The following is a 24972-nucleotide window of genomic DNA, read 5'->3' as shown; positions in this document are numbered from 1 at the left end:
ACAAAAAACATACATAACAGATATTTGTTAATGTAAGTGCACATTCTAACATAAAACAGAATCAAAAAATTATAGCCAGAAAAACTTCAACATTATCAGAAGAAAGAAAGGTCTCCAGAAATCTACACATTCTCTTTTTCTTAGTACAGGCTCTCACATACACCATGAGGCAGACTAAGCCAGAAGGGCCAATATTGTACTACTAATTCAAAAAAAACAAAGGAAAAGTGATGTTTACCCCAAGTCTTCTGAAGTTATTAATGTACAGCTACTAATCCATTTGCATGGGTACTGTCAGAAAATGTGTATAGCCTAGGTAAATTGTATGAGACTTAGAAACATTAGGCTCTTTTACAAGTATCATTAACCTTGACAAATGCTTCTAAGTTAACTGTGAAAAGCAGTATTTTTCATTTGATAACTTCAGCAAGATTTATTCATAATAACACAATTTATTTACGTAACTTCATGGATCTTTCAAAAGCACACAAGCAGTCCCTATTAATGCTAAAGTAATAAGCATTTCCTGCTACTGAAACAAAAGGTGGAAAGTGAGCTAGACTTCCTGTCAGCACTAATGATGATTATTTTGTATTTGATCACCCCTTACCATAAAGTTCTCATTATGGCACGACAGATCTGCACAAACAGTAAGTAAAAAGACAATTAAAGGTCCCATAAGAGACTTCAAAGCTCTCTTATCATACATGAACCTTACCTTTTTGTTTAGATTTGGTGTAAAACAGACTTAAAGAGAAGGATGAATTTTGTTCTTAAACATCTCACATTCACAACAGCTAACCTTGCAGACAAGTACCAGAAAAGACAAGAGTAACCACCAGAGTGGTAATAGCCTGAAAATCAGGCTGACTACAAACCCATCTGATGGGCTAAGCCCTAACTCTGCGATTTAACCAGTAGAAATCTGAGATCCAGTCACCACAGGCAGGATTTATCCCTCAAGGGCGGACACTGCCTTGAGGCCGCAGTCAGGTGCTTTACAGGCAATTTCTGGTTGGCACATTTGTTCAGTCTCGTACTTTGTATTGCAATTCACCAGCTCAATACTAGAGAGGCAGTACCCTGAAAGGCCATTATGGACATCCAAACACAGGAGAAGGGAATCACTAACACAAATGGTACCTTACTCCTGCCTGACTATCAGATTTCCTAAGTTGGGGTGTCAAGAAGACTTAGATACTAGTATTGTTAAATAAGACTTAAGGAAAACCTAAACCAGGCTGTCTATGGGGAAAAAGATACATGATAAGTATAACTCTTGCTCCAAAGAATATTCATTCAAAGGAAGCCATAATACAGCCACATAAATGAAATGATGGAGAGCCAACCTAAAATAACATTACTTGTGTATCCTGGCAAGACAGAAGCAAACACCCTGATTTATGATGCTCCTCTCAAAACTAAACCTTCATCTTTATTTTGCTTTTCCTACTTTAGCTTTTCCAAACAATGTAAAGGCTTGTTCTCCTGGTAAAACTGGTCTCAAGTACAAGAATTTGTTGCTCTAAAAAATAGTCTCTGAAGGAAAAGTCTAATTTTAAAGCAGGTTACAGGGAGAGATGGCAAGACTACATGCTACAGGTCGGGTCTATTAGGATTCCTTTACTAACATTTTTCTCAATATACAAAAATATGCATGACAGGATGACAGAGTTTGACATAAAGAGGTTGCTTTTCTACCCAAAATTTCACAGCTATATCTTCAAAACTGACTACTAATTAACCTCCCTTGAAGTCACTATGGAACAAAGGGACACACAGATATATCCTCCTACTTAACCTACAGCAAATGGCATAGTTTTATTTCTACTATGACCAACACTCAAGCAGCCCCTATTATCAGCTACCTCCCGAGGAACGAGAACTGAGAATGCCTAAATACCAAGGAACTGAGTAACCTTCAGTTCAAACCATTCTATAATTCTATGACAAGCATAGCAAGTAGTTTAATTTTGGACATAGGCAATATATTATTTCTTTTCACTCTACTGTGATGGCAATTACTACCAAAACTCTTCTAGCTTTTCTTTGTTAATTAGAAGACAAACTATCTCAAGCTGTCAGGAAAAGCAAACATTTGTATATTGCTGAGGCTCAGAGCTAATAACCACATCCTCCTTCTTTAGACAGAGAGCGTTTTTATGTCCTTTCAATGTTATGCTCAGAGATCAGAAAGGTCAACTGGAAGCTAACAAAACAGTACTTTGTAAGAGCTCAGCACAACCATCTTTCTCTTCAGCATCCTAAATGGAAGGAGTGGGAGGAAACAAGATAGTGGAGATACTTCAAGCAGCCAAGGTACTCAGAACAATTGTGACTATACTCAGGATGTAACTAAACAAATACACAACATGAGAGGAAAAACCTATTTATTATGTAACTGAGCCTTGAGCCAACATTCAACAAGCTGCTATGAGGAGAAAGTCGTACAGCAGAATAAGAAGGACATGCCTTTTCTTTAACAGGTTAAGCAAATTGTTAAAACAATTCTTCAGGAGTCCAATATTCCACACTCAAGATTCCTGTCAGGTTTCACAGATGGATATAAATGTTACTAAACCAGTTGTGGGGGGAACCCAAGCTTTCCCTTTAGCTGAGCTCGCAAAAAATTTCAAGTCACAGAATAGAAACCCTGAGCTGATTCACATATTAAAAGAATACCCCCTTCCTCGCTACCAGATAATGAATTTAAGAAGATAATGGGATAGAGATTTCTGTTTCAACTTTTCCACCAATTCTTTCAGATAATGTTGATTTCCAGGTTCTGAACAACATGTATTACCAATCCTACAAAGCCAAGAGGACAAATGTGAAGCCTGATGGCACTTGCCAAGATGCCAAACACCATTCTGTTCCTCCAGAGTTGGCTTTCCCTAATATCCATCACCTCAAGAAAGAGGTTATAACACAAGCCCTCTTGGAGGCACAGAAAACTGACTACGTGTTCTTCTATTCAATAGCCAGGACATTTTCTATTACCAGAAAATTTGGTATTGCAATATATACTTTCTTAAAAATCAAACATTCCTCCCTTGCCTTTATAATGTACAGAACCAATGAAATTACATTTCTTTCCCAGAGAAAACATGTTTGCCTAAGCTTGCAGATGACTAGCAAGTAAGATGTCATAGCAAGCCTCTGTCCCTAAACTTTCAGTTAACATTTGAAGAAAAGCATATAATTGTTTCCATTATAAGTCTGGAATATCAAATCTGCTTAGCTATGTATTTGATAGGCTATTTCTACATCCCCTGCTATTTAGCAATAGAACCTTACTTTGTAAGAAAACGTTTATATATAAAAGCTGTGAACTACCAAAACCACTGCATTTTTGACTCAATCTATAAAGAAGTATTTCAAACAGAAAATGACACCCTAAAGGCCTATTAAGATAAACAACTGCATATGTAATCACAGGTTTTCTGACTTCTTTCTTATACCCCTCCGTGAGGAAAGCATACTTCTCACCTTAAGCCCCACCTGCAGAAAGCAGATCTGGATGAGTTTTTTTTTTTAATTGAAAGCAAAAACCCCAAACTCACATTTCCTTTACACATCATTCCAGTAAGCTGAGTCTAAAACCTCATTCTAATTACCAGAGCACTACATCAGTGGTAAAGTGAGAAGAAATGTTCATCGTAATTAAAATCTACTAGCTGAAATATTCCAAAATCTACATTAACAGCATATATACGTCGGTGTGAACCTGCATCCTGACACACAAGAAAAACCATCCCCATGTTACTAGAGTTTTCTAGAGCTGTTGCCTAGATACACAGTCTATTGCAAGCTCTACAATCAGAGTCTTTCCCCTACTAATACTCTCCACTGTGCATTTAACCTGTCTTTCCCAGCCAAGGAAAGACAGTTTGGAACCATTTCTCTGTATCAAGGACTGAAAAAAAAAATTAGAAAAATAAAGAAAAAGGAAAAAAAAAGGCTCAATGAGAGAATCCCAGAATGTCTGGCACTGCAATAGAGAGAGAAAAGATGGAGAACATACACTTAGATGGTAATCCTAAAGAAGTCCTTAGAAATCCCCTTAGAAATCCTTACCAGTCCCTCCAGCAGCTGTCTACATGTACATTCCACAGGAGTGCCTGTAAAGCAAAGCTCTGCTGGCAGAGGCGTGGGTTCACAGTACTCTGAGGGATGCCAGCCTTGCTAAATGCATCTTCTGAAGCAGCACAGCTCTGGGTGAAGGAGTCTGTGACATTCCAGTCACTTGGCAGGGGTTTGGGAGACCTACTCCCAAAGGTGGCCTCCTGTGCTGCATGAACTTGAAATTATACCCAAACAATGACAGGACCCGCCTTAGTAATTTCATTGCACATCTCAGTGTAACCCTGTATTGGTGGACATCATTCAAGTTTTCGTTCTTTTGGCTCTGTCTGCAAGTAGCCATAAATATTTTACTCGCACAGGACTAAACTCTTTTGGTTATTGTCACAGCTTATGTATTCAGCTCTGGCACAGTCCTTGAGAAGTGTGATTTTGGGAAGAACTGCAGGTAAACCTTCCACCTAAGCTGAAACTGCATAGGAACTTTGGGGGAAAGCAGGTAAATCCACAAGGAGGCTTTTTGAGTACAGTACAAGACATGTAGAAACAGTTTTAAGCAAACCTCAGGCTTCCTCCAGTATTTTTTGTGGGGAAATAGCTGCCAGTAAGACTATCCTTTTGTGTTACAGCACAGCAGTGAGCAACCTGACATGGGCTTAAATAGATCCAGGCATGGCATCTTCTCCTCCCTTGTGAAAGAAGATCCAGGAAGGGCAGGAAAATCTCCCTTTGTACAGTGGCATACTGGAGATTTGAGCCCTCAGTCAGTCTGGGATCAATAATTTTAGCCCTGTAAAGTTCTATCTTGCCACGCACATCACTCACAGCATTAGAGACTTAACCAGGGAGTCATATGACATCATCTCCACTCAACCTGCAGAGTGATCTCAGGCCAACCTCTGCCTTAGGGTAAGCATCTGATACTCTTCATGTCTCACAGAAAAGAAAAAAAAAAAAAAGCAAAAAGAAATTAAAGAGGCAATTTCCTTTGTTCTGGAAAGCGTATCACTAGGGATCACTGATCTGCTAATCATGACCTGGGAAGAAGCATTTGCCTGTGCTGGGTATTCTTAATCCCACAAGGATAGCTGGCAGCAAATGCACAAGTTAAAGAGACCAACAAGGGGGACAATCTCTTAATTTCTCTACTAACAGGCAACATTCCTCAGCCATTATAGCCAGAAACCGCATCCTGCAACGTGGTGGAGAGACAGCTGGCAGGCTCTGTGACCTACCTCCAGTTTCAACATGCTGAGAGGTAATTTACTAACTTACTGTCTTGAAGGTACCCTTGAACTATGAAGATTTGTCCTGTCATCATGGCAGGGATGCACCTATCACCATACACCATTCAGTTTTCAGGTCTTCAAATTCTTGAGAGCCATGTTTGTTAGTGATGTCTGGGAGAAAAGAGCATATTCCCATATCTGATACCAGCCTGACCTCTATTTGAGCATAAGCAAGGTCACTGTTTGTCATGACACACAGTAATAGAAAAAAAATAATTTAGATTACAGTGAAATGACGAAATACGTCCTATCTGACTGAACAGTCACTGTATAGATCAAAAGACTTGTTTCTTCTTTTAATATCATCACAAAATAGGGATAGTTGGCAGGTGAAAGCAAGAAGCAGCTAAAGGAAAACAGAAAGCCTGAAAGCAAACAACATATTTTGAAAGCAGGAAAAAGTCTTGACTGTAGTTCCTCATCACCCATTACACACCCAGCACAGGAATATGCTCTTAACACCAAAAGTGCAAAAATGTCTGCAAACTCCAGGATTTACAAGGAGTGCATGCATGGTTTAAGCAACTCAGTACCCAGAAGAAAACCCATTGTTTTGAACTAGTAATATTATCTGGAGTACTACAAATACTGAAGGAAGTCACTTACTTGCTTTTCTTACCACTACAACACTACCAAGAACAAAGCAGTGTGTGGTATCTGAGGTTCTCTATGGGATGGGAACTGAACACAGGACACAGTCTCTCGTGTTCACAACTCTAATGTAACATTCTGCAACTGCTGTTTTGAGACTGGCAAAAATGTCAATTGCCAAATACAAACATAAGTTTTTTGTTTGTTTCACACCTACATTCTGCCTAAGTATGTATGTAATGACCTGTGGATAGCAACAGTAGCAGCATTTTTATAATACAGTTACATTTTCTATAATAAGCAATAATATTACTTAGTCTAAGAAAATAATTTCTGCACCTGTAGGCTAATACAATATTATTTGTCATATGACACTGCAAAATAAGTGCTATACCAAGGTTTATATCATTCTCTTTATCACACTTGCCTTATTATTAAAGAAGCAACAAAAAGAAATGTTGCAAAACAGCTCCTCTGACAGTCAGCATTTTTCTTCTGTCTTTGATGCATTTCCCCACCACAGTTGTCACAGCAACGACACATACAGAAGCAAAGTCCCACAAGAGGCAGTAACAAAATAAATAGCAATCCCAAGGCTGCGGAGACTATAAAACCGATTTCATAGTAGATGGCCTGTAATTCAGACAAAAATAGTGGTAATAGCAGGTATCACACAGTAACTGCAATCAATATAGAGCAAATAATTAAAAATCAAACTACAGACTAAACCATCTACTAAGTTACTGAGGTTAAGGACTTGGTATATTTTGTCAATAATTGACAACTTTTCTAACAAAATGATACATAACATTGTAGATACTGATAGCTAATAATTATTTGGCTAGAGTATTAGCTAGGCAAACTACAAGAGTGAGTGCTAAGAGAGCAGTAGGCTCACAAGAAGTAAATGTGAATCAATGCAATGGAGACAGGTTAAAAATGAACACATCTGAACTCTCAGACCACAAATTTACTGTTTCTCACATCTGTTTCCAAAAAGGCTCCACAAATGTCAGCAAGGCTAACTAGAGCAACACCTCATCGGGGGAAAAGGACGCTTAGCTTTTTCTCCTTTTTATTCAGTTAAGAGTAGAAAAATTCATATGAACCCCAAAGGGAAGTATTTCTCTGGATGATCAATTACCATGGCAGAGGTTTCTCCAAACTGCTGAATTTAAAACTGCTTAGGGACTGGAAAACATGAAGAAGCAGACAGATTTTAAGACCTCTCAGGTAAAGACATTTATTCTGCTGCCAAACAGCAAAGCAGCAGCAACTAAAAGGATACTTTCAAAAGCTGGCAGGAGTGAAAGGGAAGGATGCAATGCAATACCCTGACTTGTTTTCACACTGCAAGAGCCCCAGGACCAAGAAGCTGGGCCAGGCAGCCCTGGCACAGCCCTACATGAGGCAGTGTGGCTCCCAGGGGACAAGGTGTGAGTTGGCCACGCTGTTTCCCTCTGCTGAAAACAAAGCCCAGCTGAAACCGGACCAGGGAGGTGTCTGCACACAGAGATAGCACAGTGTGGGCACGTCCCAGGGGTCTTTCTTCCCTGAAAAATCTCTCTTCTCTTTTCCTTTCCCAATCTTAGGAGAACTAATTCTCACACTAGTACTTTGAGTCTTCTTCTGTTTTACAGATCCACCAGCACAAGGGCAGCTTGGCACCAAAAGGATGAAATTGAGGCTGTGTAACTGTCCTGCAAAATAAGTTACAATTTCTCACAAGATATCAATCATGCTCTAGTTCCAGCTTTGCTGATGCCCTTCTTCACAATCCCTAATTACCAACTGAGCCAAATACAGCAACTATCACCATTAGTAGAGCTGCAAATTTCTGCCCTAATTACCAATTCTAGGATGAAAACTATTCTTTTAATTATTATTTTTAACTGCTGGTTAAAACCTGTGCTTCCTTCTGAAGAATATGAACTACATGCTTGAAAGAAGAATTTGGCTGGATTTTGCGGAAGAGTTACTGGGGTTTTTTCTAGCTAGCTGAACACTTCAAAAATTATATGACAGCACACATTATTTTAAGATAGGTTAGATGGAAAAACAGTATTTAAAGTAACATTAAAAATGGTTATGGATGTTTTAACAGAAGCAGTGCAGACATGGTTAGTTTCTTTTCAAAGCTGTACATCTACCATAAGACGTTACCTGAAGAGTCAGGACAACATTTTCTGGCTGCGGAAGTCAAAACAAATGGAGAATGTGTATAATACACAGGCAGCATGCACAGAAAACAAATCCCATGAATAATGAATAATTAACCATGACTAGACCATAACAATTAACAACACAGAAACAATAACAAATAAGCCACGAAAGTAAAATAATGCACAGAAGCACCATTAAATAATTATGGAAAAATATTTACAATAAAACACATAGCAGCTATTTTCTGGTATCCTTGGTGAGTGAAAGGAATCCAGGATTTGTCCAACAAATCCTTCCATCTTAAAACAATGACAGACCAGTTACCTCCACACTGAGCATCTATTTCATATAATTCCCAGTATATCTCACAGAAGGCCAGAGATTGCATTACTTTGTGGTTTGGTGATTTCTTCATTAATTCCCCCTGTCATAACTGATATGATATTCTTGACTAACTTTTTCTTCTCAGTGCTTATTTTATTTTAGTAGGTCCAGTAGCACTTTTGGGATCTTAACACATTACACAAAATATTCACCCTAAACGTTTAATTAACCACGTAGAGGTTCCATTTAAATTATTCAAAAGAAAAAAAGAAAAGGCATTCAAGAAAGACGGAATAAATCTATTTAACAGTTCTTACCTATCTTCTTATCTGTAAAACCAGAAAAACACTGAAAACTAAATATTCAATGACAGAATTCCAGAAGAACTCAATTTCCCCTTTGTTTCCACAGTAGAAAATTAATTTCTTGTGTTTTCCCCTTCAAGTCTGCATGCCAAGTTCACAGCTGATAGTGCTTTCCCCTTTCTCCTAACTGGAAGAGAAGCAGATCAGCTAAAGCTGGCAAGACCCCTCAGCCCAAAGTCTGATGTGTGAGAATCAGAAATTTTCAAGTTTTATCGATTTTTTTTATCAGCATCACACACATCCTTTTGAAACCTCTACTGTACAATACTACTTAAAATGTTCAAAATCATATTTTCTTCTGTATTAATGGAAAGATAATGCTTCCCCTCCCTTAAGAATCTGGTACCAAATATGATTTTGAATCATGATGTTTCAAGCACGCAGCCACCCAGCAGAAGCAAAGCAATGGCAGCAGCAGCGAGCTGGCTCCCCTGAGCAGGCACGGCTCAGCTGCTGGACTGTTCTGGCAGACTGCTGCCCCTGGCAGGGCACAGGGAGATGTTCATGGTTAGAGTCCAACTGGGAACACTAGGACACACAGCACAGAAGTGGGAAGGGCCTCCTGGGTCACTAACACATTCTACAAATAGGTTTAAAAAATGATACAGAGGAATGACAGTAGAAATTTAACAGGATAAATAGGAGTAGCAGATTTCCTGCTCCTGCTACTGAAGGGCTGTTCTCAGTGCTTGGTGTGAGCAAGTCTTCTTCGCACATGTCCATTTCCAGCCCCCTTGCTTCTGTGCCAGAACTATCTTTTGCCGAAGAAGCAGAACCTTCTTCCTGGTGCTTCCTCTCCGTATATATTTTAAAAGACTAATCACACCCCTTATCAACTCTTTTCCCAAGCTAAACAAACTCTTCCATTTTCCTCTGAAGACCCGCAGGTTTCCCAGATCACCCTAATGGACACTTCCTGAACTCATCCTAGCCTGAATTCATTCTCCCTGAATTTGAGTGATCAAAACCACAGGCAAACATTTCTAACTACTTATCCACACCCTTCAGCGGTATTCACACTTCCCTATCTCCATTGGAAATTCTTCCAGGGGCACATCTATAGTCATGCTGGCTGTTTCACAGCTGACTCTGGCTGATGTTTCTGTCTTCTGAAGTACCCTCTACTTGTCCTGATATATTTTCATTTTCCAGATTTGTTTCAGAGTTTTGTACCGTATTCAGGTGAGAATTTGGACTGATACTGGCCTGTATCTGTCCTGCTTCTTAAGAACTCCTAATATTTTAACTGCTACCCTGTAATCACATCCCCTACACAGGACTAGTCTCAGATTTCTCATGACTCATGTACTAGTTACTAAATACTCTGCTTGTGGTCAGGGATACCCCCCTAGAATCTAACACTTTTGTTCTGAGACTCTCCCATCCAAGCCCTATCTTACATTCTTCCCTGGGTATGCAGGAACAATCTGTGATGCACCACTCTCTAGAGCCCCATCAAGCAGGTGGGATCAGCAAGAGTCACTTGATGCAGCATAACAACACACACATAACCCCCACACCAGGATGTCATGCAGAACTTATCAAGCTACTGGAGAAACAGGCTTGTTGCTGGGAAGACATGGAAGCACCAGTAAGGCTATTCTGATTGACAGCAATAGCTCAGTGTCTGTGTGCAAGTACCACACTCATCCTCCTGACAGGTACACCATACTGCAGGGACCAAAAGCAAGTCGCTCATTTGAAGCAACTTGTCCATTGCCTGGGCACAGTTAAATTCCTACTGCAGAAACTCAGCTCCTGATTTGAAAGTGGAACACTGTGCTCCAGAACAGCCCAAAACTCAGATGCACATTCCATTCCATCTACTTACTAATATATAAATAGCATATTTATAATATAAATTCACCTTTTTGAGAACAATAGCTGAAGCTTACATGAGAGCTAAGCAGTAATAGTTCTCCCTAAGTTTTTAAAATAAAAGCAGTATTTTTCAATACAAAGTGTCTTCAATCTTTGTGCAACAATCACATTACAGCTGGAATTTTTAAGTCATCCTTAACTATGAATAGTTTCTTAACAGTGGTTTGTGGAATTTTCTTTGTAATTGGTCCCACATTTTTCATGAAAATGTCATACTTGTTATTCAAAAATTTCCTGTTTGTATCCTGTTCATATAGTTTTAAAATACTAATTCCTGGTTTAGAAAAAAACACGAATTTCAAAGTCATAGTTTTCATTATTTTATGCAGATACACATAGACAATTTACCTTTTGATAATCGCCCTGTGAATTTCCAAACTGCTGCTGTGCTAGTTTTCTGATGAGATCTGAAAATAAGCAAGAATATTCCACAGTTTTAAACAACATAATTTACAAAAGCGGAGGAAAGAGAACAGTATGAATTCTACCGTTAGGTAGACAAGATGAAATTAAGAACAGAAATCAACAGCATAGGCAAGTATGTAAGTGTCCCCATAAATCTGTCTACTAACAACATCTCTCCTCAACTGCGTTTTATGAGTTCACAAGAATATAGCCAGGTTGTCTATCAATTAATCAGTTGCCACTGAAATACAGTGAAGGTTTTGCTGAGGTCATCCTCTGCACCATAAAATCATTATTAAAAGTTCATCACAAATGTATCAATTACTTGGACAATGTTTTGGCTATCAGCTTTGCTTCCCATTTATGCCAAGTACATAAGCGCATAAATATATAGACATAAACAGAGCATCAGATACATAATGCACAAAACAAGCATGCCAATGATGACTTCTTGATTGAAGGGTACAAAGAAGACATTATCTTGCCAACATTATCCCAATCTTTTTTCCCCTTTTTATTTTTATATTTTCTTTTTTGATCTCTGGATCAACAGTGAGTACGTAACACCACCAAAACAAATCAGAAAGCCTAACATGTTACTATTTACTGTGCATCGATCCAACACTCATACTAACTTACTCACAATATAAAAAAAAATACAGCAATCTCTAAAAAAAGAGTAGGAATTTAACACAACTAGTGCCACCTTCAGTAAACCCTGGCAGCTGCAACAAATGGATCCCCTTCTTGGGACATCACCAGCCTACCATAACTAAGGCTTTGGCAACCCTATGGGAACTAAGCCGGCAACTGTGGCTCCTGGTCACTGCTGTGACACCCTGCACCTGAAGGAGCGAGGCACCACCAGCTCTGCAGACCCTCTGCCTCAGAGAAGCACCAGTGGCCCAGGGCATGCTCCATGCTAGGCTGTGTAAAAGCAACAGCGTTTGGACATTTGGGAGAAATAACTGACTGAGCTTCTGGTCTCCTCTGATAAAGAGAAAGCACATTAGGAAGGAGCACTCTACACCTCAAAGAGCTCAAGGAGGAACTCTACCCCCCACACTCCCACAGAGCTGAAGTTCATCCTACTATTGCCTTGTTTTTAGTCTCCCATGTGCAAATGAACGAAGTTGATAAAAACCTCCAGTAAGTTATCCAACCTGGGGATCCATAAAGGACCTGAAGGTGTGAAAACTGACTGCTCTCCTCCCAAAAATTTAAGGCCTCTCAGAATTTATCGTAGCACTTGTGAAGTATATTCAGGGAGCTCACAGGGGCTGTGATCTCACTCCTCTCTCACCCCACACATGGCTCAGGAAAACAAATTCCTAAGCAAGCAGTGTCCGTTAGGTCTCCCTCCTCAACATCCCACAGTGGGAACATGGACTTGACTGATTGAAGACATCCTGAGGAGCTCCTCACAGAAAACTGTATCCATGGAAAGAAAACACACAACAGCAAAGCACCAACTGCTGCTTTAAGGCAGGTAGTCCCTGCAAGGGAGCTGCAGCTAGCAAGACTGCCAATTAAAAAATAAAAATCTGTTAATGCATCACTGAAGTGCCAAGCCACAAATCATTCCTTGGTTGGGGAGTACATTCCAAAACACTCACAGAGTGCTGGTAGTAAGTAAGCAAGGACTCTATGCTGAGGTAACCTCAATTTGGAAAGACCATATATAAAGTACAAGATAAGGCTGAATCCCACAATAAGAGAAATAAAACCAAAACATATGCAGAATAAGCACCTGGGAAGCTCAAAAGAGCTATGATCCCTGCAATTTTTTTCACGCTCTGCATCTTGGGAGTCATGAGACTGCTGAAAGAAAGTCTCTTTCTTTCACACCACTGTATGAGCAACACACAACTGATCCACTGCTGCAACTCTAAAACATCTCGCACGCTGGCACCAGCCAAGTCCTCCCTGCATTGAGACCATCCCAGGCAGCATCTGTGTTTCTCCGGAAGTTTCAGCAGCAAGGACATACAAAGCCAGGTGAGGAAAAACTGCACAAACCCCAGCAGTGTAATTCCCACTGGTTGTTGGACATTTTTTTCTTCCTGTTGACATCTATACTACATAAGTAAATTTAAGAAATATGGCTGCATGAAATAATAAATGCAGTAATTTTTTTTTTACAGCTAGATGGCTTTCAGCATATAGGAAAAGAGAGAAAACAACTCTCTTGTTTACATATTGATTCAGCTATTTAGCATTGTGTAGCAGCCACTGATGAGAAACTTTGACCAGCTTCAACCAGAATGTGATACGATGGAATAATAAAGAAAAGCTTTTGTGATCCTCAATGCATGAAGCAGCACAGACTGTGTGCAGGTGATCAGATGCAGGAGCCAACTGCCCAGGATGCTGTGGCATCACTCTCCTTGATGCTGCTCTGAAGGGAACCAGAAGAGCCCCGAGCAACCCCCTCTCATTTCCAGGCTGCTCCTAACTTTGAGGTTCATTTTGCTTTGGAAAACAGTTGGACTTGATGATGTCTGAAGGTCCCCTCCAATGTGAATTATTCTAAAGTTATCCTACAATCATAATGACTTTCTGTTGTAAATTATTTAGTGCAGTAGTGAAAACACTGCCAGGAAGCATTTAAGAAAGCAAGACTTTATTATTGACAAAAATGTCCTTTGATACATTTCCTACTGTTGGGAATTGGTACAAGAAAAATCTTAAAAGCATTAGCTTTTCCTGTTAAATAAAAATTGAATGCTTTTACCCATTCTCCTAGTTGAGCATCTCGTCCCATAAGTTAAACATTAAAAAAAAAAATTTCGCTAACATGTTACATTAAGTTTTACATACGTGTATAAACACACACACACAAATATTTATGGCCCTCTGTAGGAATAAATTATGCATATAAAAGTAACTACTCAAGAGAAACAGAATGGTTGAGATCAGAAGGTTCCCCTTGAGATCATCCAGTCCAACCTTCCAGCTCAGGCCAGAGTGACCGACCCCCCACAGGCTACCCAGGGCCACAGCCAGTCAGATTCTGAGTATCTCCAAGTAGAAGAGACAATACTAAAACAATCAAACCAAAACAACCCAAAACTTGCTCTGATTGCTTGTGATAGGCTTAAATTGCTCAGTGTTGCTGATTCACAGTTTTATTTATACTGTTTCCATATTTTATAACCTGTGAGTAAAAAAAATGTTACAGAAGTCAATCTAAATATACTATGACAAACTTATGCAGAAAATAGCACTTCATAACTTTTTTTGAAATTTAGACTTTAAAGGTGGTTTATCACAAGGTAAAACACTTTTAGGTTTAACAATAAACAAGAAAGCCTGAAAATAGGTACAAAAGGTTCCCACATGGACTGATTAAATTTAATAGTAAGAACAATACAGGTTTCACGCACAACACAATGGCTGCTACACAGTCCATTTTTTCCCTTAATTTTCCAGAATGTGAGACTGCCCTGCTGAATAAAGATTCACTAAAATTACTTTGCAATGATTTTTCAGAAGTAACATGATGCTTCAGGGTGTTTTTCTAACCAAGCAGCACACAGTGATTGACCAGTCTTTACCACAAATTTATTATTTCAATAGCTTTCAATACCAACATGATTAGATGTATCCCCAGTTTATTAATTTCAAATGAAATGTGGAAGTTGTATATATTCCCATTAAAAAAAAAACAAATTTAGTTAGAACTGAAGTGAGAGTGCCTGCAGTTACCCACATATCTGTAGGTACAAACAGGCCTTGGTGAAAAACCTGCCTACTCATTGCAGGAGGGTTGGACTAGACGATCTTTGAAGGTCACTTCCAACCCAAACCGTTGCGATTCTACAGGTTTTACTGCACGTTGATGGCAATCACAGTTACTACTGCAGAGCTTAAGGGTTAAATGGGGGAACATCCTGTGCCTGGTGCTGTGTAAACAGGAGCTACATGTAGCAACACTGCTCACTGTAGCACAATGAAAAGACAGCTCAGCTCACATTTTATTCCGCCTGGGATTCTGGTCTGCTTCTATGAAGCATCTTTCCTCCCTAGCTAGAACATCTCATCTCTAGCATTCAAATAAGCTTTTATTTACAACTGAATTCAGGTAACACCACACAACTCTCTCTTGCATTATTGGCAAAGTACCATCTTGAGGCTGATTTCTGTCTCAAATATAAAGGTGTTAGGAAGGTGTCATAAAAAGTGGTGTCCTTTATTTTCAAATTAACTGGATTACTTCTGAAATCTTGGCTTGACCAGTACACGTTGTTTCACAGGACCAGTAATCCTCGGCTTTAGCACAGAACACATTTTATCATTGGGGTTAAAGAGATTTACCTTGTGAGGCTCATTCACACGGCTAATCACACCACTGCTTTGCTGACTCCTTCCTGCTCTCATCACACATGCGAAGTGCCATCTGCCCTAGTAAATCTAACTAGCCAGATGAACTGTTAATTTACCAATGCAATTTGTGAAGAAATATTAAGTACCTCTGAGGATCTCCAGTTAAGAAAACATAATCACTAACTCCTGAATTGCAAGAGTACTGTGTATATACACTCAATATCTCATTACTCTGGCAAGAAAATGAGGTTATCACTAAGTGTGTTTCTTAGAATTGGTCTACAGAAAGGGGTAGCAAAACTAATAGAGATTTTAAAATAAGCTGTCTGTCTATTAAGTACCAACATAAATTAATTACAAATTCTTCTGCCAAGGAAGCTTTTCAAATCTAGCTGACAGGAAAATAGTTGGAGTAAAACCTTTGGGAATGCTATGCTTCCACTTCCCTCAAAAAATTCTATTGAGCCAGTTCAGCTGTAGTGCAACTCCAGCATTAATCAAATTATGCCAGAAATTAATGTCTTTTTATGCATAATATATTAGGCTTCTATTCTGAAAGGTCTTCAAACAAGTCAATAAGAACCATGACTGAAGCACTCATACTGCACTAAAAGGAGATTTTTTCTGAACAACAGGGGAGAATTACATAGATAATACCAATGATCAATTAGTAACTACTTTATTGCTATCTCATTCTCATGTATAAAACAGTATTTCGGTCCGTTCCTGTTCATCTATAATAAATAGAGTCAATGGACTACATCCACACTGAACAGTTCAGAACTTCTCTGAATATAGGTCAATTAGTCTGAAATGAATGAATTAAAATGACTTCAAACTTGTTTGTTTTCCTAATTAGGAGTCACACTAATGAATATCTCCCACAAAGCCAAGAAAACCAGGAAAGCCTTTCAGACTCAACAGAGACAAAAACCTTCCAAGTATCTTAAAGCAAGTTTTATGGCAAGTTCAGTTTATTGACATTTTAGAATACTTGCTTTGACTTGAGTGGAGCTTTGGTTGCTTCCCCAAAGCCTCAAGCCAATAGCCTCTACCAGGGCCAGATTTGGCTCCCACTGAAGAGGTCTCCTTCATAAGGTAACCCAAGGATACCTTTGGTCCCCTTTACTGTCCCTACCTCCATTACGGCTCTGCTCACTCTTGCTGTTCTAAATCCCACAGCATCGCTTCTCTCTGGTTCCACTGCAGAGCAAGGCGAGAGCTCAGGAATGCTGATGGCTGAAGAATCCATCATGCACAGTTGGTGATTGCAGAGAGGGAGGGCCCTGACACACTGCTCATCCCATGCGCTCTGTCCTGTCTGTGCAGAGCAGGAAGAAAACTCACTCTGTAGGACAAGTGGGAAGTCTCATAGACAAGGAGATCTTCCCAATTCCCACACAATAAGAGATCACTTTGGTCCACAGAAAAGGAATCTAATCCAGGCATTCACTCATATAGTCTAGACTATTCCTTTCCAACTTCAGATTGCAAAGCTTCACTCCCCTCTTCACAATATTTTCCTCAGACAGACCTGGGACACAGCCCTTGTCCTTAACTAAGAAACACCCAGCCTCCTTAGATAATTTCTCCCCCCTCTTTTTAGGCAAGGTCTCTCTCTATACAATTAACTTTTTTTTTTTTCCCCATTGAGTTACTGGGAACATCAGGTTGATTCCGCTTCCACCCTCCCATTCCTTGCAAGAGGCCATTCTGACCCTCTTGCCTTTGAGCACAGCTCCTGAACAACACACTGATCTTCCCTTGCTTCTGTAGCCCACACACAAGATCACCTATTTCCATTACAGATGTGGTGAAAGGAAATTCTCTGTTCAACCACCTGTCTATTCACGTGCATTAAAGAAATAATGAGCAAAAAATCACCATGCCTTCTGGACAAGAAAAAAAGGCAAGTAAGAAAGGAACTTTGCTGCTGTACCTCACCACCGACCTGCAAAACAAAGCCATAGAAAGTATTATTCCACAATACCCAGAACAACTTGATTGAATGGAGGTCAAAACCCAACAAATACATACTAAACTGCTTAAGTATTTTACCTTCTCATCTGCTTTGGCAATCTGTCTTGTCACCCTCTTCTGCCTTCTGTATACAGTGTCCTCTCATCAGCAGGATCACTGTCCATTCCCATTCTTTGACTGCATTCTTTAATTACATGTTGTTATCCTACAACACTCTGGCTGTCACAAAATCCAACAACACACAATATGACACAAGCAAAAACACAGTAAATACATTTTTAAGGTCTCGGCAGACTGGTAAAGCATATGCTGCTTTATTTATAATTGAAAGGACAAGCTACCAGACCACCTAGAAATGCACCTTAGATTATACTGCATGCAGTGCGGGACAACGTGAGAGAGAGCAGGCAGCAGAGATGCAATATGAAGCAGATAATGAAGAGATGAACAGCCATAAGCAGGGTTGAAACTGCAGGAGTGGCCTAACAGGGAGAGCTTTAGCTAGAGCACAGGTAGGACTGAGCATGGTGGAACTGCTGAAGACAACGAATTGCACAGCAGCAACAGCTTCCAAGGTAACTAGAATGTGAAATTAAGGAGAGTCCCACCCTTCCTCACAGGAAATAACATTGGGCCACTGAAGAAATAAATTATACAGCAGTGGATCAGATAAGACTAACAGTCAATGAACTTCGTTCTGAACACAAAAATGTTCCCCACTTTCCAAAAATGGAAGCTATTAGTCAGGAAGACCAAACAGGTAATTGAAGTCTTCCACAGGAAGTCTTCACACCTTAGAGCTGCCCCAAACTTGAGGTTATTACCTTGAGGTTACTCTTTAGTGCAGCCACATTTTCTGTTTAGGCACATTCTGCTTTCCATTGACGTGCACTGACAACATTAAAGAGCCTGGCCAAGGAAAATGTTTGAAGAAAAAAAGAAATAGCCACAATATCGACCGTTACAGGATGCATGGAAAGAAAAACTTCTTTGAAAATAAGCTTTGCAGGGGCTTTCTAGTTGTTCCTTAGTACAAAGAAAGTTCTGTTCTTGCTGAAGTTTTGGAAGAAGAAAAAAGACAGAGAAGCCTTTAGAAAAATCCTTCCTTAGGAGGCTGCAATGAATTTGCATGCATCATGCAGACACAAAATGAAGTCGAAAGCTTTGAAGAGGTATTCCACACAGAAAACTGCATTCTGTCTTTTTCTGAAGGCAACAGAACTTCTGTAGCACACTGTTTCTGCCACGACAGCTATTTTTTGCCACTTGCTTTGTTGGCAGTAGCTACCTCAAGTTCTCCCTAGGCCACCATCTGGTAAGGATTTACAACAGATTACAAGCAAAGATTTAACTTGCTGCGCTGTACGTTTGTCTGGCTTAGCACACTGCACAGGCTGAGCAGCTTCTTGATAGATTGGGTTGTGTAGACATACTGGACTTGTAACTTTGATCAAAGCAGTAAATAGACCGTATGAGCACCATTTTTCCTCTTTCTTTATCTCCTCAGGAGTTGCTGTAAACTGAGGAAAGCACAGAAAATCCTCTCTTGCATAACTTGGATTATTGGAAATATGAACACAGATAACTAATTGGGAATGACATGCTGGAGCCCTGCTGACCAGATTACCTCAGTGACTGTCATTCTGGCAGCTTCCCTGAGACTCCTCAGAATTCCCTTCCTCTGCTTCCCCATTTTTGCAAGGGCCACAACTTTCCATGTATGTTTGATAACTGGGGCATACACATTGGTTCAAAGTACTACAGGGACCACTGGCTCACTCAAAAATTAAAGCAAAAGTAATGGTTGCTACTCTGAAGACAGCTAATTAGGCCTGATGCTTGGATTTATTCAGTACAGGTACAGCCAGGCATCTTTCAGCTGAGTTAAACAGCCAAAGCAATACTTAATAGTAGTAACAATATTCACATTCACAACTGCAATCACAATTTAAAGTTCACCAAAATAAAATAATTTGGTATATTTTCAGTCAAAAGAAAGATCCTAACTACGTTATGATGCAATACAACTCATAATTTAATCACACAAGTGTTTTTAGGTAAGAAATCTGTGTGATTATTGAAAAATGGTATCAAAGTAGGTTTGTGGGGCTTTTTTTTATAACCAGCAGGCTTACACTAAAATGTATATACTTGGTCTGCTTGAATGGCTTGTTACCCTCCACGCCTCCAGAGCTTCCCCAGTGGCTCCCTCTCCCTAGTCCCACCTTTGTACCGCCCCCGTGCCCTCAGATCATTGGTTCCTGATGCTCGCCCGCTCCAGTACAAAAACCCTGGACCCTGAACGGGTCGGTCTCTTTCGCCTGTGGTCTCCCTTGGCAGCAGGATGCAATAAACCATCATCCGTGAAATACCATACGGGAGAGCCCTCCTGACTCTTTGCTTCTGATAACACGTGAGCTATCCGGCTTGAATGTGTGTGTGTGAATCCGTGCCTTACAGCTGCGCGGGTGAAAGGAGTGAGCTTGCTGCAGTGCTATACTGCACCCACCGGAACGATCCCATTGCCAGGGATATTGTCAGGAACTTCTTAGCCAAAGTCCAAGTTTGGGAGGCCACTTAACGCAGTCTGGTGGGTGCAGTACACTGGCTGACATTTGTGGCACCTGGTTTCTCTTCTAACATGTAGGTAACTCAATTTGGAAAAAGGAAGAAGTATACTCAAAAGCTTTAATACATGTATGGAAAAATTTAATATTGTTAAAAGGATTACAAAACCCACTGAAATTAATACTTACACATTTATTTTGTTCCAGCAATTTTTGAATATTGCGTATTCACTTGGAAAAGACACCACTTCGGTTAAGATCTGAAAGTTACACAGACCATCTTGAGAGGCAAAAACAATAGTGAGAAAAAGGAGAGGAAAAAATACTGTCATCATTTTCAATGTAATGAAGCATTGACTACAAGGACTGTGGAAAGATCTGTTGCAAAGATCTATCAAGCTGTCCTTACTTCAGCTGACATCATTCAAGAAAAAGCCATCACTGAACAAGACTTAGGAGTTTGTTTTTCTGTGAACAACCACCTAAGCAAATTATCAGACAAACATAAGAGGGCTAGGCTGTGCTATCTTATTATGATGGTCTGTAACAAAGAAAAGAGAGGCTCAAATGACTGCTTTTCCAATAGCAGGCAGTCTCTGTACAGTATTTCACATAATTAACTCAAAATGCTCCATAACAGCCAAGATGATGAAAGACCTGAGAAGTCCCTTAGAAGGTTGTGAAAACATAATTCCAGTAAGTTCAGTGACATCTCCCCCCGTCTCTCTCCCCATCAGTTCCAGAGCTACAAGTTAGAAATGAGAATGAGGTTCAGCACTATGTGGATAGCCTGTAAAAATTAATTGAAGAGGCAGGATGGACAGCAAAGTAGTAACCACTGCTAAGCTGAGAAAAGGATGGTGCCTCAGCAGAGTTGCCTGAAAACCCATAAGATGTTTGCAGTTGCTGGTAATTTTCGAAGAGGTTCACCCAAGGTGCACATTACCAGACAATATGGCTGATCCAAAAGCTGTTCTGTCCCACCTTGTTGCTGCCTGTCCTGATCTTCCCCTCCCCCCTCCCAAAGACATGTGCTCTGAGCTCCTTTGTTCCAAGCGCGGGCAAAGCCAAATGTAACTCAGACTCTTCAGCAGTGTCTGATTGGCCGCTCACCCCGGGTCCGCCCCCAGTCCTCCCCTTTCCCCTTCTCCTAATAAAGATGGTCGAGGGGAGGCAAACGCCCTCTCTCAGCTCAGCTACTTTCCTGGAAACATCTCTGGTCGTCTGTCTCATTTGAAAGCTTCTAACTGCAGGGAATTGAGCGAGCAGGGAGCTATATTTCTCCCTCTTTGCTTCTGCTGATGGTATTTGCTCTGCAGCTGATTCAGGTACCGATTCTAGAGCTACTAAAGTGCTAGATCGCCCTTGCTACCTCTCAAGGCTGCTCGAGGCTTTCTAAGGCATTGAAATACAAGCGCTAGCCGGTATAAAGCTGAAAAGATACCTTCCACACCACCTCTCACTATAGAAGATGGTGCAGATATGCTCTGCAAGTCTCAAACAAGCTATCATGCTTTTAGTGGTACTAAAAGTACAGTAATGGTAATTATCTAAATATATGCATTTCTAGAACACGGTAACTTTGCTTTTTTTCTTTAAAAATATGCAAACCCCACCAATGAAGACTCTTTACTTAGAATGACAAACAAACAAGGCCATGTTCACTCACAATACCATACGGTACTCACACCCTTCCCTTCCTCGTAGCCAGCACCTCTGGATTTAGTTGCATCCAGAACTTATCCCCTGTGCCCTGAAGCAGGGAATGCCGCTCATCAGCTCTCTGGTTATACCTTTTGTCTCCCTCTAACATCCCCAGGCAAACAGAACATGGTCAGGACAGTTTTAAGGACTGTCCATGCTGTAACTATCAGCAGGTTTCCTGAGTTCCTCAGTACTCCATACCAAATATGCTCAACTCACTTGCCAGAGATGTTCCCACAGACAGCATGTAGTCATCTCATTTGGAAGGGGGAGAAGGCAGTTTAGAGTTGGCAGATATGAGCTGTCTTAATACCGCACAAATGTAAGCCTATTTAATTTATGATTATTATGAAACTCCAAGAGGCATGGCTGTCTGAAGTACCCTGCAGGAATTACCACAGCCATCTGTGCTAATGCCACTTTGAAGTGCCCTTTCCATGGAAAGTAATCCAATGCCCTCAAATTCTACCTGAGGTTTGTTTTTGTCAGTTTCTCCCTTCTGTCCTAACAGTGTTAAAATTGTAAAGTTGAACTGATGTTTTCCAATTGCTGTCAAAGTATGTTTTTTCACCTAGGCACAGCTGGCAGGCAGTATTATACCAGATCAGGGCAAGCACTGAGGATACTCTAGAGAAAGGATTCCAGATGAGCATAAAGACCAAGAATTGCAGATGATCAGCTAAGCAACACTGATTTAAAAATTACTTCTGTATTTTCCACATAATACCTGTCTGCAAAAGAGATTCTTTGTTGATGTAATCCAAAAGAAGTGGGCAGGAAGACATCAGAGAAGCCTTAACATTTGCAACTGTAGTTTTCTGTGATAGCCTCTAGTAGATAATCTATGTAAGCCTCCCCTCCCTAAAACCTATCTCCTCCCTGCCAGCAGAAAGTCCTTTTGACAAGCAATCTGTTAGCCTGCCATTTTGAATAAATCAGGGGAAAAAGAATTACTTTTCTGGTGCCTAAGAAAATTAAAAAGCCAGACTTAAATCTGCTTCAGAAATGTTCTCAGGCTGTTCCTCATTTACATGGGCATGTCACCAAGCAGAGCAGCTCTTAAGTTCCCAACATGAAATGAGCAGTGATTTTTTTAAACACTATTTCCTTAAATGTATATAAGTGGGCAGAGAAAAGAAGAGGCTAAATTATCTCATATCTTCCTGCTGCTCCATCTTCCCCTGTATTTCCAACATTACACACAAGAAATTTCTTTCAGTGTATACACCACATTACCAAGCAAAGGAGCACTGCTATCCCAGTTCCCCACCACCACTGTGTATAACACCTGTCACTGCATTTTGCAGTGTACCTGTCACACCTGCATTTTTGATATACACACTTCAGCCACTATTCTAAATTCACACTACAGCTCTACTCACAGCTGTGGAAAAACACCAGAGGGATGTGGTGAAGGCACTGACTGTCGCTTGACAACAGAAATTAGCCAATCTAACAGCTAACTTACTAATGGGTTGATACTGCTCTTTCCCTCTTCTCAGTTCCTGCACAGTTCTACCTGGGCTCCCAACCCAGCTCCAGGATGTAAGCTTCAAGAAAACTAACCCACATGCATGGGGGGTAGCTATCAAACACTAGCTCAAAAAAGCAGTATAACACATCCAAACAAAAACTGAAACTTCACACAACTGGAAAAAAGGATATCCTAATTTATGTTTTTATGAAACATCATAATGGCTACAGGTACCTGTGCAAAATTTTATGGTGCTGGACTGCAGCACCTGCAGAGTCAGAGCCGCAGCACCGTCCTTTAACCTCATGCAGACATGCCTAACCTTCCTGGGAAAATCTTAAGTTTAAAAATAAAAGGGCACTACTAACTATATATAACTGAGCTTATTTCCAAGATCCAGACACATGCATTTGTTTTTGTAGGGGAGCTGTGGAAGACTAACAGGCAGAGAATCTAGCTTCACACACACACACAAAAAGTAATTCTGCCTTACTGAGTTTAAGTGAGGGGGTGATAAAGTGTTTTGATTACTTGCTTTAGAACCTCACACTCAACACAGCCAGTAAATTTCAAAAGTCAGTATCCTAGGAGCTCATCAAACCTACCCAAAACAACAGGGTTTTGCTGTGCATTTTCTATTACAGCTATACTAACTACAGATACAGTTTATTTTCAGATCAAGTTACAAGTTTCTTCTTTGAAATATCTGGGAATAATTTAATTGCTGAATACACTCACGTGCTTTATTACTGAGATAACACAAGACTAACTTGCTGAACTTCACAATCTGCAGCTGCTTTAAAGGCTGACTAGATGAGGAGAAAGAAAGACCAAAACGGGTCAGACACAGGATGTGATATTAAAATATTCAAGTTCTGACCTTCAGTCTGATTAAACTGTTCAGCAAGCAAGATTCCACAGTCAGAAAGATTTGAAAGATGTAGTCCAGATCTAAAAATCAGCTCATTTGTGTTCCCCATAGCAAACAGTACATTTAACTCTTCATACTATCTTTTGCCCAGAAAGTACCTGCATTCAACAGTTGATTTTTATGTAAAAGTTGTACTCCCACTTCAGCAGAAACGCTTACCTACAATGTAAGTCAGAAGCTGGAGAAAAGCAGTTGTAACTTTACTAGTTAAGTTGTCCTGCAGTATGTTCAGGTACCGTAGGGTAAGGTAAACAGGCTTGTAAGTTTTTGTCTCATTTCACCTAAAAATAGGAGCAGGAGCTTTATTATTCCCAGCTTCTTTCCTTTGTGAACTCCTCATATTTCTGTTACAAGACACTAGCTGTGAAGCCGAAGACTTGCTGGGCACATCCTGCTGGCAACTGGAATCTCAGATTAACATCCTCTTACTGCAACTAACAACTGTTTCCATGGGAACAAAGACAAAACTATGATAATTCATAGCAGCCACAGCATCATACTGACCATGTCCTGTCCATACCAAGTTCACATCTGAAGGTTTCCAACACAAAAGATGACAAGCACCACCTCACAACCATGAAGTGACAACTTTATAAATAAATCAATGCTGCAGCTTATGACAATTTCTACATAAGAAAAACTGATTATTTATTTTGTTAGATGTCCTCTTTCTTAGATAAGTAATAGAAGCAACTATAATTTTCCTATTATCATCTCTTTACGTGGTATTATTAACAAGAAAGAAAACGATGCCTCTGTCTTAAACAGTCCTCAACAAAAGGAGTAGCAGCGCAATCATTACCATGGAGGAACAAAGGCACACTGAGATTGAAGTGACCTGCTGAGCCTCAGGTAGCAGACCAGTGACCAGTCTTTTCCTCTCCAGTGT

At 40.1% G+C, this 24972-nt stretch overlaps 1 protein-coding gene across 19 annotated transcripts in view; it reads right to left on the bottom strand.

Annotated features, from left to right (window-relative positions):
- Window positions 1-24972, bottom strand: part of PROM1 (prominin 1) — a 65188-nt gene that overhangs the window by 29284 nt on the left and 10932 nt on the right. For 16 of the 19 annotated variants that reach the window (XR_005601710.1, XM_039550618.1, XM_039550622.1 and 13 more), the window contains exons 3-5: window positions 11045-11103; window positions 8127-8153; window positions 6391-6596 (exon numbers count right to left, since the gene is read on the bottom strand). Coding sequence is in view for 18 of the 19 variants with exons in the window: in XM_039550618.1 (XP_039406552.1) it covers window positions 6391-6596; window positions 8127-8153; window positions 11045-11103 (292 nt within the window). In the remaining variant the exon portion in view is untranslated. The remainder of the gene's footprint in view (window positions 1-6390; window positions 6597-8126; window positions 8154-11044; window positions 11104-24972) is intronic. The other 3 variants (XM_039550626.1, XM_039550633.1, XM_039550635.1) reach the window with 1 other exon arrangement.

Source organism: Corvus cornix, chromosome 4 (assembly GCF_000738735.6).
Source record: "Corvus cornix cornix isolate S_Up_H32 chromosome 4, ASM73873v5, whole genome shotgun sequence".
NCBI lineage: Eukaryota > Metazoa > Chordata > Aves > Passeriformes > Corvidae > Corvus > Corvus cornix.
This window is presented reverse-complemented; position numbering and strand designations above follow the sequence as displayed.